This window comes from Chiloscyllium punctatum, chromosome 29 (genome assembly GCF_047496795.1).
Source record: "Chiloscyllium punctatum isolate Juve2018m chromosome 29, sChiPun1.3, whole genome shotgun sequence".
In the NCBI taxonomy this organism is placed as follows: domain Eukaryota; kingdom Metazoa; phylum Chordata; class Chondrichthyes; order Orectolobiformes; family Hemiscylliidae; genus Chiloscyllium; species Chiloscyllium punctatum.
The window spans coordinates 62,285,685-62,299,126 of record NC_092767.1 but is presented as its reverse complement, the minus strand read 5'-3'; the positions used below and the strand labels follow the sequence as shown (position 1 = coordinate 62,299,126).

At 45.7% G+C, this 13,442-nt stretch overlaps 1 protein-coding gene across 1 annotated transcript in view; it reads left to right on the top strand.

Moving 5' to 3' along the window:
* Positions 1–3,097: 3,097 nt before the first annotated feature.
* Positions 3,098–13,442, top strand: part of LOC140454679 (homeodomain-interacting protein kinase 4-like) — a 34,343-nt gene continuing 23,998 nt past the window's right edge. Inside the window, exon 1 of the mRNA XM_072549608.1 lies at positions 3,098–3,614. Within this exon, the coding sequence (XP_072405709.1) occupies positions 3,098–3,614 (517 nt within the window). The remainder of the gene's footprint in view (positions 3,615–13,442) is intronic.

The window sequence follows — 13,442 nt, the reverse complement described above, 5'->3', positions numbered from 1 at the left end:
TGAGTGATGTTCAAGTGCAGGGTTCCATCTAACAGTAGCAGTCAGGAATGCTGTAGTATGAAGCAGAATACCATAAATCAGGACATGCTCTGTCAAGTACTGCAGGCTCCTTCCAGTTCAGCCAGGCGGTGGAGTGATGTTTTCTGTGGCAGGCTGGCCCTATGTTGTGTGCCTTGTAGATGGCACCGCTGCTGATCCTGAGCTTCGGTGAAGCAGGGAGTGAATATTTATTGTGGTTGATGAGGTGTTGATCAAGCGGGCTGGTTTGTCTTGGTTGGTGTCACACTTCCGGAGTGTTGTTGGAGCTTTTTTCATCCAGGCAAGTGGAGAGTATCTCATCAGTTCTCATTTCAGGCTTGTAGGTGATGAACTGGCTTTGGAGAGTCTGGATTGAGTTATTCGCGGCAGAATTAGATTAGATTAGATTCCCTACGGTGTGGAAACAGGCCCTTTGAACCAACCAGTCCACACTGACCCTCCGAAGAGCAACCCACCCAGACCCGTTTCCCCTCTGACTAATGCACCTAACACTATGGGCAGTTTACCATGGCCAGTTCACTTGCCCTGTGCATCTTTGGATTGTGGGAGGAAACTGGAGCACCCGGAGGAAACCCACGCAGACACAGGGAGAATGTGCAAACTCCACACAGTCACCCAAGGCTGGAATCGAACCTGGGACTCTGGTGCTGTGAGGCAGCAGTGCTAACCACTGAGCCACCGTGCTGCCTGCAAACACAAGAAATTTTGCTTCAATTAAGCACAGTGAGCCTGACGTGATTTGAACACACAACCTTCTGATTTGGAGTCAGACATGCTGCCGTTGCGCCACAAGCCCACAAATTCCCAACCTCTGACCTGCTCTTGTACTAACCGGATTTATTTGGCTGGTCTAATTCAATTTCTGATCAATGGTGATCCCTAGGATATTCATAGTGGGTGATTCTGTGATGGTAATGCCATTGACTGTCAAGGGATAGTGGTTAGATTGTCACTTGTGGTCATTGCCTGGAGTTGGTATAGTCTGTATGTTGCTTTCCACTTTTCAGCCCAGGCTGGATATTTTCCAGACCTTGTTGCATTTAGTCAAAGACTGCTTCAGTGTCTGAGTCATCGCAAATGGTGCTGAACATTGCACAATCATCGGTGAACATCCCCACTTCTGATTATGGTGGAGGGAAGGTCATTGCTGATGATATTTGGCCCTCGGATGCTACCATGAGGAACTCCTGCAGAGATGTCCTAGAGATGAGATGACTGACCTCCAATAACCATAACCATCTGTGCTTGGCATGATTCCAACCACTGGAGAATTTGATCCTTGATACCCATTGAAATCAGTTTTGCTCAGTCTCATTGATGCCACATTCAGTCAAATTCAGTCTTGATATCAAGGGGTGTCCCTCTCACCTCCCCTCTGGAATTCAGCTCTTTTGTCCATGCTTGAACCAAAGCTGTAATGAGGTCAGGAGCTAAGCGGCCCTGGCGGAACCAGATTTTGTTGTAAAGTGTGAGTTTATTTTTGCCAAGTTGTCTGAACTGCATCAACACAAGGAAAACAAAGTTCAGAAGCTGGTCTCTCACAGACACATAATGAATTATTTTGATTTTGGAATCTCACACAGCCAAATTTAAAATGAAGTTATTGTTGAGGAGCTTCCATCCTGCCTATTCTCAGGAGCCATTACCACTTCTGAGAACAAGCAGGAAAGGCTCCGTCAATGCCAGTGCGGGCTAAAATTAGCTCCAATCGGTGATGTTTAATCGCAGTAGGATTTTGCTGAGAAATTATTTTACTGGGAGGCACTGTGCACTGACCAGGAAGCAGGGCCTCAGTCCCCTGCAGAGTGGACATCTTCCCTTAAACATTTAATTACTATCTGTACTCCTCATTATCCCTTGACCCTCACCTGGAATGCTGACTGTTGCTTGGATATAGGTTCTGTGGACCCTACAGCTCACACAATTGGCCAAACTTCCCTTGTGAGTCTACAGAAAGAACTCCTATGACGATTGCACCACCACAGTGGCATCATGCTCAATTCTGCTCTCACCCAGTGTCAACATGCCTGATCCTATTAGATCAGGGTCAGAGAGTCATAGAGTCATACAGAACCGAAGAGGCCCTTCAGCCCATCAGGTCTGCATCAACCTATCTATGTTAGTCCCACTAGCCCATAGCCTTGACTGTTATGATATTTCAAGTGCTTGTGCACATATTTTCGAAAGGTTTTGGGGTTTCCCACCTCAACTACCCTCTCAGGCTGTGCATTTCAGACTTCCACCACCTTTTGGGTGAAATCTTTTTTCTGAATCACATTGGTGATTCTGTGAAGGGAGGCAGGTTGGGAGGAAGTTCCAGTGGAACACAAGCTGTGTATAAAGTCTAACTGGTCTGCTTCTGACCAGTATTTGCAAAACTCAATTATCCGCTTTCTGGGTAAGAGAGATTGATCAAACATCGTAAACAATGTTCACACTGATAAAAAGATTAAATGCGCTGTAGGAACTTTCATGGACAAATAATTTGTCAATGGAGCAGCTTGATGACGAACATCAAGATGCCACTTTAATGAAACTGATGTTGGGAATGGCAGAAACATTTTGATAATGAGTGGAAATTGACAATTCTCAGCCTCTCTCTTCCTCATCACATTTGGTTCATATGGAGATATAACATTTGGAAGTTGTTAGTCTTCCCATAAAACATGCCCCGAGTAAGCAGGTCAACCTTCTTACCTCAGTACAAGGAATATGTGCTTTCGGTCCAGGAATGATGTGTTGGACACGGCAGTACTGCAATAGTTTGCTCGGGCTTACTGGTATCAAGTGTAAGAGAAATTCACTCGCAGAGCTGCTCTCTACAGATACATTGTGAGATGGGGAGGTAGCTCTGACTAGAGTTGTTGTCGGAGGTGATGCCATTCTTGATCCACATTTGTGCCAATGTTCCTCACGCTCTGGGAGCCTTGGGCAACAGCACCTAGAACCTGGCTTGGTAACAATGGCCCCATTATTACACCCTAAAGCTTCTATTGTTGGATACCAGTTGGCTGATCTTCAACTGAGGCAGAGGGCGAAGGCCAGAAGACTACTGAAAATGTCTGTCATCCATTCTGAAACAGACACCTATGACATTATTCAGATTCTGGGCAAAGGGACATTTGGCGAGGTGGCAAAGTGCTGGAAGAGGAGCACCGGCCATTTTGTTGCCATCAAGATCCTCAAAAGTGACTCATACCGAGCTCGTATCATCAAAAACGAATTAAAAATGTTAAGAGTACTGGGGTCAGTGGACCCTGACCAATACCACTTCATCCGATTCTATGAGTGCTTCCATGATGATGTAAAGTCATACTTGGTATTTGAGCTCATGGAACAGAACATATTTGAGTTCCAGAAGGAGAACAACTTTGCCCTTCTCCCAGCCAGGCACATACGGACAATTACCACCCAGGTCCTGAGGGCACTCCAGAAACTTAAGGACCTGTCAATCATCCACGCTGACCTTAAACCAGAGAATATCATGATCATTGACCAGAAGCGATTTCCTTTCCGTGTGAAAGTGATTGACTTTGGATCCGCAAGCATATTTCATGAGGTGCGGTATGTTAAAGGTAGGATATGTGCTAGCTCCCTATTTATTGACCTTTGGCTGTGCCTGAGTGGTTAACAGACTTACAGTGCCAGCCCATGACACTGTGCGCAGATCTAAAGAAGAATTTCCAAATGTCTTCCAACAACAACAATGGTAGCATTTGTACAGTACCTTTAATGCAGTGCAGTGTTCCAAGTCAGCTTCATGGGAACATTATCAGACACTGAGACACATCTTTATTAGGATAGTCAGTCAAAGGGGGAGGAACATCTGAGAGGAAGATAGACCAAGGGGTTTAGGGAGAGAATTCCAGACTTTAAGGGCCCAGGCAGCTGATGGTGTGTCCTTTCGTGGTGGAGCAATTAAAATGTACAAGAGGCTAGAATCAGAAGAAATCAAGGAGGGTTGTAGGGATCTGGAGGTTATAGAGTTAGGGAGGGGGCAAGGTGTGGAGAGATTTGAAAAAAAGGATGAAAGTATAGAATTTCAAAACTGAGCAGCTTCAAGTATCCTTTTTAAAGTCAAAACGTATTGCATCTCTCATTCTCTTCATTCCTATAATCCCTTTCTTCCTGTAACCCACTGATATTTAAAACTGTATCTTGGCATCATCCCATTGTTCCAGTGTGATGTGCCTTACCTTTTCACTTCAGATGAGATATAATCTAGTAGTTTGCATCTTGACTAATAAGAGGTTTAACAGAGGGGTTTTCCTTCACAGACTCAGAGAATCGTCACAGTACAGAAAGAAGCCATTTGGCCCATCTTGCCTGCACTGACTCATTAAATGGGCATCATTACAGAATGCCAATCTCATACCTTTTCCCCAAATACTTCCACATTACTTTCATCCATTGAATCATCTAATGGCCCTCTTGAATGCCTCAATTGAACCTGCCTCCTCCACATTTCCAGGCAGTGCATTCTATACCCTAACAGCTCGCTGTGTGAAACAGCTTGTCCTCGTGTAGCCCTTTCTTTGTTTGGAGATCATTTTATATCTATGCCCTCTTGTTCCTTTTCCTATTACAAGCAGGAACCGTTTCTTCCTATCTGCTCTATCCAACCTTCTCATGATTTTGAAAACCTCTATCAGATCTCCTCAACCTTCTATCCAAGAGCAGTCCCACTTTTTCAATCTATCCTCATCACTGAAGTTCCTCATTGCTCGAACCATTCTTGTAAATCATTTCTGCACTCTCTCCAATGCATCCACATCTTTCCTATAATGTGATGCCCACAACTCTACGCAATACTACAGCTGGGGTCTAACATGTGTTTTATATCAATTCAACATCATCTCCCTGCTCTTATTAATGAAGCCAATGAAAGGGTTTGATTGAATAAACATTGAGATTATATTCATCTGTTGGGGAGTTACTGAAAAGAAGTCACAAGTTAAATTTGTCATTGAGAAACAGTAAAGCATAAGACCAGAGGACAAAAGGGGCAGAAGTAGGCGATTCGGACTGTATTGACATTCAATGAGTAGATTAAATCTCCTTCCATAACCAGGCAACAGAACATAAAATACATGCAGCAAGTGGTTGGGAAAGACCAGTGCATATGTTAAATCAGAAAAATAGAAAGGGAAGAGGATGGGGGCATGTAATTAGTATTGGATTGAGACAGAACTTTTTGGGGGACAGAGAAGCCAGCTTGTGTTTGAGATGATGCCAAGGTAGGGAGTGTGGACAGTGAGAGAACAGGGAAGTGCGATTGATTTGGGAATAATACTCGGCTCAGGGAGAGAGAAGGACAGTGCCATTTGTTTTGGATTGTTTTTGCAAAGAGGCAGTCAGACACAGTGGGCTGAGGGATCTTCTTCAACATTGTGACCATCACATGCTGATTGGTTGGATGGGTTTGCACTGGTAGACTCGATTTGACAGAGACACTGGAGGCTGGAGTCTGTAATGTCAATGTTGGCTTTGAACCATTATCATACGCTGTGCTGTTTCCAAGCTTCTAGAGAGATTCTCTTTTTTTCTCCTGGGCACGGAGGGACTACACACTACGCTGTTAGAGGCTGCCCTGTCTCGCGGGTTGTGGCTGTTCAGTCTCCTGTATTGCTAGCTGATCCTTAACAGAGTAAGACTCTTTTGTTCTTGAGAAACATTGTATGGATACACAAAGAAAGCAAAGAATTGCAGATGCTGGCAATCTGAAAAACAAAGACAGGAATGGTGCCTAATTAAAGGGTGTGTAACTTGCATTTTTTAAAGGGACAGACATCGAATGTGTGCTATTTAAGGGACAAGAACCTAACTTACAGTCTTTAAAGGGACAGACACCAAACTCACACTATTTAAAGGACAGGGATCTAACTTGTGCTATTTAATGGGACAGACCTCTAACATGCACTGTTTAATGGGAAGGGTACCCAACTTGGGTTATTTAAAGGGACAGCTATGTAACTTGCAGAATTTAAAGTGGCAGGCATCTAACTGGTGTTATTTAAAGGGACAGGAATTGAACTGAAACTAGCTTATGGGAAGAACATCCTACATGCAGTATTTAAAGGGACAGGTATCTAACTTGTACTATTTAAAGGAATGGGAATGTAATAGATGCCATTTAAAGGGATAGACATCTAACTCACACTATTTAAAGCTATGGGAATCAACCCTGTGCTATTTACAGTGATGGCTATACAACGGCTGCTCGTTAAAAGGACCAGCATCTAAACGGCGATGGGTATCTAACTTGCTCTATCTAAAGGGATGGGTATCAAATTGGTGCTATTAAAGGGACAGGCATCTAACATGTGCTATTTAAAGTTACAGGCATTTTAATTACTCCACCACTACAGGCATCTAACTTGTACTATACAAAGGGAGCAGGAAAGTCCCTGATGCTATTTAAAGGGACAGGCATCTATCATTTTTAAAGGTACAGGATTCCAACTTACGCTTTTTAAAGTGATGGGCATACAACTCACTATTTAAAAGGGACAGGCATCTAATCAACAGTATTTAAAGGGACAGGCATGTAATTTGAGCAATTTAAAGTGAAAGTTATCTAACTTTTGCTATTTAAAGGGATGGGGATCTAACCTTTGTTGTTTACAAGAACAATCTTGTAATATGTGCTATTTAAAGGGGCAGGCATCTTACTCCCACTATTTAAATTATGGGAATCTAATTAACACTATTTAAGGGGGTAAGTATATAAACCGTCCTATTTAAAGTGAAGTACGTTCAACTTGCATTATTTAAAGGGACAGGCATATAATTTGTGTGATTTAAAGGGAAGGTATCTAACATCCATTGATTAAAAGGATGGCACCAAACTTGAGCCAATTAAATGGAGGGGCATCTAACTTGCACAATTTAAATGAACAGGCATCTAACTTGCACTATTTAAAGGAACAAACATGTACATTGTACTATTTAAAAGGACAGGTACCTAACTTCCATTTAAATGGTCAGGCATGGGGTCCAAAACTGCTCTCAATGTTCCAAATGCGGTCTGATCAGAGCCTGATACAGCCTCAGCAGTACATCTCTGCTCTTGTACTCCAACTCTCTTGAAATGAATGCCAATATTATATTTGCCTTCCTAACTGCCAACCGAACCTGCATGTTAATCTTAAGTGAATCCTGAACTAGTGCTCCTAAGTCCCACTGTGTTTTAGATTTCCAAAGTCTTTCCCCAGTTAGAAAGTAGCCTATCCCTCTAAATTTACATTCACCTATTTTTCCTAATCAACCTGTTCAAAGATGTTATTAAACACGTCTGGAGAGGTGGGTCTTAAATCTGGGCCTTCTAGGTCTGGCGGTAGGGGGAGGCACTACCACTGTGACACAAGATTCACAGATTCGTAGAATTCATAGAGCGCAGAAAAGCTCCTCGGCCCATCAAGTCTGCACTGACATAACTACCAGTAAAAGCGCGCTAATCCCAATTTCCTGCAATTATCCGATGTCCTTGAATATGATATTTGAAGTACTCATTGAATTTTTTTTAAAATTTGTAAGGTTTTCAGTTTCCACTACCTTCCCAGGTACAATATTTCAGATTCCCACCACCTGCTGAGTGAAAAAGATTTTTCCCAAATCTCAACTGAATCTCCTGCCTCTTACCCTAAAACTATGCTCCCTAGTGATTGACCCCTCAACCAAGGGGAATAGCTGCTCTCTATTCACTCTGTCCACACCCCTCTCAATCTTGTACACCTCAAGCATGATCCTCTCTGAGTCTTCTCTGCTCTAAAGAAAACAGTCCAAGCCTTATCGCTCAATTTCTCCATCCCAGTCAACATCTTGATGAACCTCCTCTGTACCCTATCTAGTTCTATCATATCCTTCCAGTAGGGACGTGACCAAAACTACTCACAGTATTCCAGCTGTGGCTTGACCAATGCACTGTACAACTCCAACATTATCTCCTTGCTCTTATTCTCTATGCCACATCTGATGAAAACAAATGTCACATGTGGCTTCGTAACTATCCTATTCATGTGCTCTGCCAATTTCAGTACATCAGGGTAAGAGAACAGAATGCAGAATGTAGTGTTACGCCTACAGAAAAGATGCAGAGGAAGATCAATTCTAATATTTGTGAGGTCAGTTCATAAGTCTGATAACAGCAGGGAAGAGGCTTTTCTTAAATCTGTTTACGTGGTGTTTTCAAACCTTTCTATCATCGGCCCAATGGAAGAAGGTGGAAGAGAGCAAAACTGGGATGGGAGGGGTTTTTGATTATGTTGGCTGCTTTCCCGGGTCAGTGGGATGTATAGATGGAGTCAATGGAAGGAACGCTGGATATTGTGACAGACTGGGCTGTAATCACAACTCTCTGTAATTTCTTGTGGTCTTGGGCAAAGCAGTTATCATACCAAGCTGTGATGCATTCGGATAGAATGCTTCTATGGTGTGTCTATAAAAATCAGTAAGATCCATTGTGGAAATGCCAAATTTCCTTAGCCTTCTGAAGAAGTAGAGTCATTGGTGTGTGCTGTAGCATTGACATGGATGGAACCTCAGTACGTAGTGACACTTGGTGTTTGAGTACCGGGAATCCATGCACAGCTTGAGGCAGCCACATGCAGAGGTGGCCATCAGGGTGAGGGTACCGTTGGGTGTGTTTTTTTCCCCCTTTGTCCAGGTCTTTGTCCATGGTGTCCCTTCAGAAGTGAAGTGGAAGATGGCCGAGGTGACTACAGCGGCACAGGTTTGGGGAATAGGCCAGACCTGCACTATGTACAACAACACTGAGAGTACCACGCCTGATGATGAGGTTTTTTCCCGCCATGGAGAATGACCTTGCTCTTGCCTCAATTTGGTAAAAAACAAGGACTCCAGATGCTGGAACAGACTCGTTACCACAGCCACATTTGCTTCCTCAGTGCCTGCCTCCGTAACCAACTCATCCCATACGGACTTCGGACCACCTTTAAACCAGCAGAGTTCGGATCCAAACAGGACAAACAGTACAGACTACAGATTCAAAAACACCAGCAATGGTTCTCCTTTGAGATCCTCTGCTCCACGCTTGCAGCAACAGAGAGGCACCTAACTCTCTAAAGTCAGCCCTGCCTCAGCTGGTGCAGCTACCATCCCCACGGTGATCGATGACATCAGTTCCTCCCCCATCATGGGCGCTTCCACAGGCACTTCTGCCCCTCACGATTCCTCATGCACCACACTTCCGCCCCTCACATCATTGCTGATGTCACATGCTCAGTGACTTCTGCTCCCCCCACTGCCATGTTCGCCACCACTTCTGCCCCCACCGCCACTCACCTGCATTCTGCTGACACGCCCCCCCCCCCCCCCCCCCCCCCGCAGATCCCACTGTCACCATCCCCACCCCCCAGAACCCTAAGGGGAATGCCACCCCTGCTCATGACTGCACCCCCATTTCCCCCACCACCACACCCACTCCAGTTACAGGCTCCGGCCCCACTCCCAGCTCCACACCCAAACTGGGTCCCGGGTCCCAGCTCCCAGCCCTGCCGAGTTTTCACCATTCCCCCAGACCTCCACCTCACTGAGGATGAACGATCAGTCCTCAGCAAAGACTCACCTTCATCCCCCTCCGCCCACGCATCAATGAATTTAATACACGCCGTGACGTCAGGCCTCTATTCCTGATGAAGGGCTTTTGCCTAAAGCGTCGATTTTCCTGCTCCTCGGATGCTGCCTGAACTGCTGTGCTTTTCCAGCACCACTCTAGTCTAGTATCTTGCCTCAATTTACCTTAGCCCCCGAGGCCAGTTCAAACTGGTCGCAGATGCACATTCGTCTGTGCACTGATAGCAAATCTGAGCAGAAAATGGCGACGTTGTCCATGTACAGGAAGGCCTTAACCTGTAGGGCCCCGCTGCCAGGAATAGTCACCCCTCTCAGGCTCACATCTTTCCTGACGGACTCGGCAAATGGCTCTATACAGCACACAATCAAGGGAGGGGGAGTGTGGGCAGCCCTGCCTGACTCCAGATCTGATTGAAAAGCTTTCTGATTCCACCCGTTGACTGAAACTACACTAACAGCCAGATCCAATCTAAGGTTCTGGCCCCAAAGCCCATTTAAAGAGCATATCCCACATATAGGTGGGCGATATCCTGTCGAAGGCTTTCACCTGGTCCAGGCTGCTGAGGCAAGTATCTACCCTGCTGTCCTGCATGTTGGTGATTATATCCCTGAGGAGACTGAGACTCAGCAATCTTCCTGCCTGGTATAGCACAAGTTTGGTTGGGGTGAATCACCAATCCCAGAGCAGACCTGACCTAGTTGGCAATGACCTTTGACAAGATTTTGTAATCCACATTTCTAATTTCCTTCCTCTATCCCTTGTTGCAGTTTAATGTGGATAAATGTATGGTTATCCACTTTGGTGGCAAGAACAGGAAGGCAGATTACTACCTAACTGGAATCAATTTAGGTAAAGGGGCAGTACAAAGAGATCTGGGTGTTCTTGTACACCAGTCAATGAAGGTAAGCATGCAGGTACAGCAGGTAGTGAAGAAGGCTAATAGCATGCTGGCCTTCATAACAAGAAGGATTAAGTATAGAAGCAAAGAGATTCTTCTGCAGCTGTACAGGGCCCTGGTGAGACCACATCTGGAGTACTGTGTGCAGTTCTGGTCTCCAAATTTGAGGAAAGACATTCTGGCTATTGAGGGAGTGCAGCGTAGGTTCACAAGGTCAATTCCTGGAATGGTGGGATTACCTTACACTGAAAGACTGGAGCGACTGGGCTCGTATACCCTTGAGTTTAGAAGACTGAGAGGGGATATGATTGAGACATATAAGATTATTAAAGGATTGGACACTCTGGAGGCAGGAAACATGCTTCCGCTGATGGGTGAGTGCCGAACCAGAGGACACAGCTTAAAAATACGGGGTAGACCATTTAGGACAGAGATGAGGAGAAACTTCTTCACCCAGAGAGTGGTGGCTGTGTGGAATGCTCTGCCCCAGAGGGCAGTGGAGGACCAGTCTCTGGACTCATTTAAGAAAGAGTTGGATAGGGCTCTCAAGGATTGTGGAATCAAGGGTTATGGAGATAAGGCAGGAACAGGATACTGATTAAGGATGATCAGCCATGATCATATTGAATGGTGGTGCAAGCTCGAAGGGCAGAATGGCCTACTCCTGCACCTATTTCTATTGTCTATTGTCTTCTGTTTATAGGTGAGGATAATGATACATTTCCTCATGGATTCACATATGCTACCTGCCAGAAACATACTTTAATACACCTCTAGCAGGTCCTGGCCAATCAAGTTCCAGATAGCAGAATAGAACTGTTTTATTCTTTTCTAAGGACTTAAGTGCCTCGGTCAGCTCATCAAGAGCTAGCGGCTGGTCCAGCCTCTCCTGCATACTATCGTCTAAGACCTTTGTGATAGAAAACAGGAACAACTGAGAAGCCACTCTGTCTGTGGGTTTTGTGTCAGACAGTTTGGCATTAAATGATTTACTATCGTCATGATGTCAGACTGAGATGACATTACCGAGCTGTCATCTTCCTTCAGGTTGCTGAGCACAAAGCTCTCTCTGTGCACCTTCTGGAAGAGAAATGTAAACACGTCTCATCTTGCCCCACAGAGCAGACCTGGACCAGAAGGTTATCTTGGAGGTTTCCAAGGCAAAGAGCGAGGATTGCTGGCTCTTGACCTTCTGAAGATCCTCTCTGACATCTACCCCCATCACCTGCAGTGGGAGTAGGTTCTGCATGCCTTTCTGGAGTTCAGAGGGTTTTCCCCGCCTCTCTCTTGCCTTCTGCAATTCTTTGGGGATAAAGAACCTCTTGATGTTCCCTTTGACCATTTCCCGTCAGTCCACTGAAGACTCAAAGAGGGGCTTCATGACTTTCCAACCTCTGTAATCTCTTTTGAGCTCCTCAATGTTTTCTGCAGTCAACAATTTCACCTTCAGCTTCCACATTCCCTTGCCAGCCCACTGGTCATCCTGTAGGTGACAGTCAGCCAGCAGGAGGCAGTGGCCAGAGAAGAACATCAGCTTGATGTTGGTGGATCTGACCAAGAATGCTCGGGACATAAACAGGTAATCTATCCTTAAGTGGATAGACCAGTCTAGCCATGTCCAGGTATAACTGCACTGTGGGGTGCTGAAGGCTTCATGCAGCTTGGCATCTTTGACTGTTTCCATCAAGACTCTGGACGTGGCGTCCAGTTTACTGCCCCCACCAACCCCCCAACCAGATCGTCCATCTGCAGTGATGATACAGTTGAAGTCTCCGGCCAGAATGAACATCCTGGATGTAGCCAGCAACAGTGGAAGCTGCTGCAAGATGGCCAACCACTCACTCTTTCCCACTGGGGTGTACACATTAATTAGTTTCAGAGGAGCATTTCTGTACGTAACATCTGCTACAAAGAGTTGCCCGCCCACCATCTTAACTGCGGAGATAGTAAAGTTGCCTCCTCACAGCAGGACACCCAGGCCGGGGGAGTAATTATCATATCCCCCTAACCGGATTGAAGCTCCATGGGCCCACAAGCTCAACCATCTCCTACTGCTGCTGAGGCGCGGTATCCCACACTCCTGCAGAAACAGTACATCTGCTTTAATTTTGGCTTGGGAAAACCAACGTGGAGACACATCATGTGGAAGATTGATCACTATGCACGTTAATGCTGGCACTTTTAACACCTATTTTAAAGTTTATAAGGCTGTCTACATCCCTGTGGTGTGGGCAAACTGTTAGACCTTCGCAGGGGTGAAGTAGCTGCTCAGATCCTCCCTGGGGACATTCCCTAGTGTCATCAGGATGAGAACAAGGTCAGCAGAGTCCAGTTCTGAACCTGACAGAGGGACTGTGAGAGGATCACAGCTCCCAGTTGCCTGGAACTGTGGTGCAATGGTTACACCCTAATTTTCACCAGATGGGGACTGGGCTTTACCAGTCCCTCACGGTTGGGGGGGAGGGGAGCAGTGTCTATTGTTTCCAGGTTGGGGGCACACCATTCTCCAGTTCTCCTGTGGTGCTCTGCTTCTTTTTCTGATGATGGCCATCCTTCCACCCCTCTTCGCCATCAGAGGGGTGTCATTCTCATGTAGTTGTCTCTTTCCCCTTTGCTGTGAGGCTCTTGGGGCCTGCCGGATTTTAATTTTCTTGTTGTATTTCACTGGTATCCACTCCCCACCCCTCATTCATTTCATCCTCCTTCATTGACTCTGTCTGCTCAGCTGGAGCTTGGGGCGGTTGCTGTACCTCTGTGCTGGCTACCATCTGTTCCACTCCAGCCTGTCATTCTTTCTGGGTGCCTCTTGTCTCAGTTCCCTTACTGGATGGTGGTGCCTTGCTGATCTTTGGGGCTCCATGGCACTCACTGCCACCTCTGGCCATCTGAACACATGTGCCCCTCACTCCA